This window comes from Lycium barbarum, chromosome 11 (genome assembly GCF_019175385.1).
Source record: "Lycium barbarum isolate Lr01 chromosome 11, ASM1917538v2, whole genome shotgun sequence".
NCBI lineage: Eukaryota > Viridiplantae > Streptophyta > Magnoliopsida > Solanales > Solanaceae > Lycium > Lycium barbarum.
In genome coordinates, this window is record NC_083347.1 from 17,222,965 (window position 1) to 17,225,077 (window position 2,113).

The 2,113-nt window shown below is 32.5% G+C and overlaps 1 protein-coding gene across 1 annotated transcript; it reads left to right on the top strand.

Annotated features, from left to right (window-relative positions):
• The first annotated feature begins 260 nt into the window (after positions 1-260).
• Positions 261-1,660, top strand: LOC132617797 (transcription factor MYB58-like). The gene is made up of 3 exons (XM_060332875.1): positions 261-556; positions 764-893; positions 1,002-1,660. Exons 1-3 carry the CDS (start codon positions 424-426, stop codon positions 1,468-1,470), a joined length of 732 nt encoding a protein of 243 aa, XP_060188858.1. The 5' UTR covers positions 261-423; the 3' UTR covers positions 1,471-1,660.
• The last annotated feature ends 453 nt before the right edge of the window (positions 1,661-2,113 follow it).

Sequence of the window (2,113 nt, forward strand, 5' to 3'; positions counted from 1 at the left end):
TCATAGTTTGAATCTTGAAAAAAAAATCACATGAATTGAGATAAAGAGTGTATAAAAAGGAAAAGAGTTAAATTTTGGAGATAAAAAGATGCAAGTATAAACTATAATGCTATAAATGGAGTAAGTAGTCAAGAATTTAAGCAGCCTCTTTATTGGATCTATGCATGCCTTGACCTTGAAGCCTAGTTGTTATTGAGAGTTCCCATTGTTTATTCTAAAAACAATAGAAAACTATCGTTAGGTTTAGTTGAACGAAAAAACTAATCAGAAACACGGCTTCACTTGTCTGCTCGTACCACACATATATAAGAGCGGGAATTTTACACAGCAAGCTGGTCAGATAGTGTTTAAGTTAAAGAAATCAAATTAAGAAGAAGGAAAAAAAAAAAGGAGAGAGATCGAATAGTAGTAATTGCAAAGAAAATGGTGAGAACTCCATCTATTGACAAAACTGGAACAAAAAGAGGTGCATGGAGTGAAGATGAGGACAACAAACTAAGAGCTTATGTTGAAAGATTTGGTCATCCCAATTGGCGGCAATTGCCTAAATATGCTGGTAATTAGTAGTTCCTATGTTTCAATTTATGTGATTAGTTCACTTTCTCTGTTTGTTTCAAAAAGGATGATACGGAGTCTCAAACTTTTTTCTCATTGATCATGTTTTGGTTTCCTCATGAATCTCTTTATTATGCTTCTTATTACTACTAGCTTTTAGGAAGAGAATTAAAGTTCTTTATGTCTTTTTGGATATTTGATTTTGCAGGTCTAATGAGATGTGGGAAGAGCTGCAGATTGAGATGGATGAATTACTTAAGGCCTGATTTGAAGAAAGGGAAATATAGCCATGAAGAAGAGCAACTCATTATTAAATTACACAACGAACTTGGAAACAGGTGAGTATGTTGCACTAACACATTACATAGTGGAGTACGTATTAATCAAACAAAGTTGTATTAAGTCTCTTTTGGATATTGTTCCTAATTACATATCAAATGTTACAGATGGTCAGCCATTGCTGCAAAGCTACCAGGAAGATCGGACAATGATGTGAAAAACCACTGGCATGCTCATCTTAAGAAACTTGTGAGAACAAATACCAATTTGTCAACATCAATGGAGCAATCTTCAGAGTCTCTATCTCAAAATGAGCAATCTTCTAAACTTTCAAGACATGAAGGCTATGATATGAAAGAGGTGCCACCTGCTAGTGCAGATCTTGCTGACACATCATTTCCTCTAGAGGCTTCATCATCAAGTGATATATCCAAGTTAAATGGAATGGACTGGATTGAAGAAGATCACATTAGGACAATGGAACAACTTTCAAGTATCAATTCAGTGGAACCACTTCCAGATTCCTTTGACTACTTTTGCTGGATAAAATCCATTGACAATTTTCAGACAGAAACCTTTGATAATTTTTTGTCCGAACCATTATTCGACAATTTCTGGACACAACCTTTCTTTTAATTCTTTATACCTCATCAACCTTCAAGAAGGATTTGATACATTCCAGGAGTTCAAGTTTTTGAAAGAACGACGAGGACAACTACATGTGCTGACTGAATGGCATATCAGAGATTTTTTATTTTTTATTATGCATATAAAATAATTGCTTATCACATAATAACACTCTATTGTACTTTGTATCAAGCCTTGCTTGCTTTAATCAAATTGTATTACTAGCTCCCTTCGTGTCATTTTATATAATTGTGTTTGAGTAGAGACACAAGACTGAAAAAAAAAAAGAAACTTCAATATATCAAAAATACTCTTAGAACTTATATTTTTATGACTATAAGAATAATGACCTATTTTCCTTCTTAATCTATTCCGCAAAAAGTCAATTTTTTTTTATATTTAGAAACGATTTAACTTTAAAAAAATTATTTTACACTTAATGAGATTATTATATTGTGGCCACAAAAATAACTAAGACTTGTTTAATTAAATCATATTTCAAAATTCTTCTTTCTTTCTAAAACTTTGTATTGAGTTAAACACAGTGGAGGATCTAGGATTTCTAGTTTTCTACAATATGGTTGCACTATTAAACAAAGGAGGGAAAAAAATGCATCAAGTGAGAATTTCAACCAAGTGCATAAGCCTTTTT

Bases quoted from the DNA above. Each gene is read 5' to 3' on its own strand.
- LOC132617797 (XM_060332875.1), top strand. From the start codon at position 424: ATGGTGAGAACTCCATCTATTGACAAAACTGGAACAAAAAGAGGTGCA. The intron at 557-763 runs GTAATTAGTAGT...TTGATTTTGCAG, and splicing joins GCAATTGCCTAAATATGCTG to GTCTAATGAGATGTGGGAAG. The intron at 894-1,001 runs GTGAGTATGTTG...CAAATGTTACAG, and splicing joins CACAACGAACTTGGAAACAG to ATGGTCAGCCATTGCTGCAA.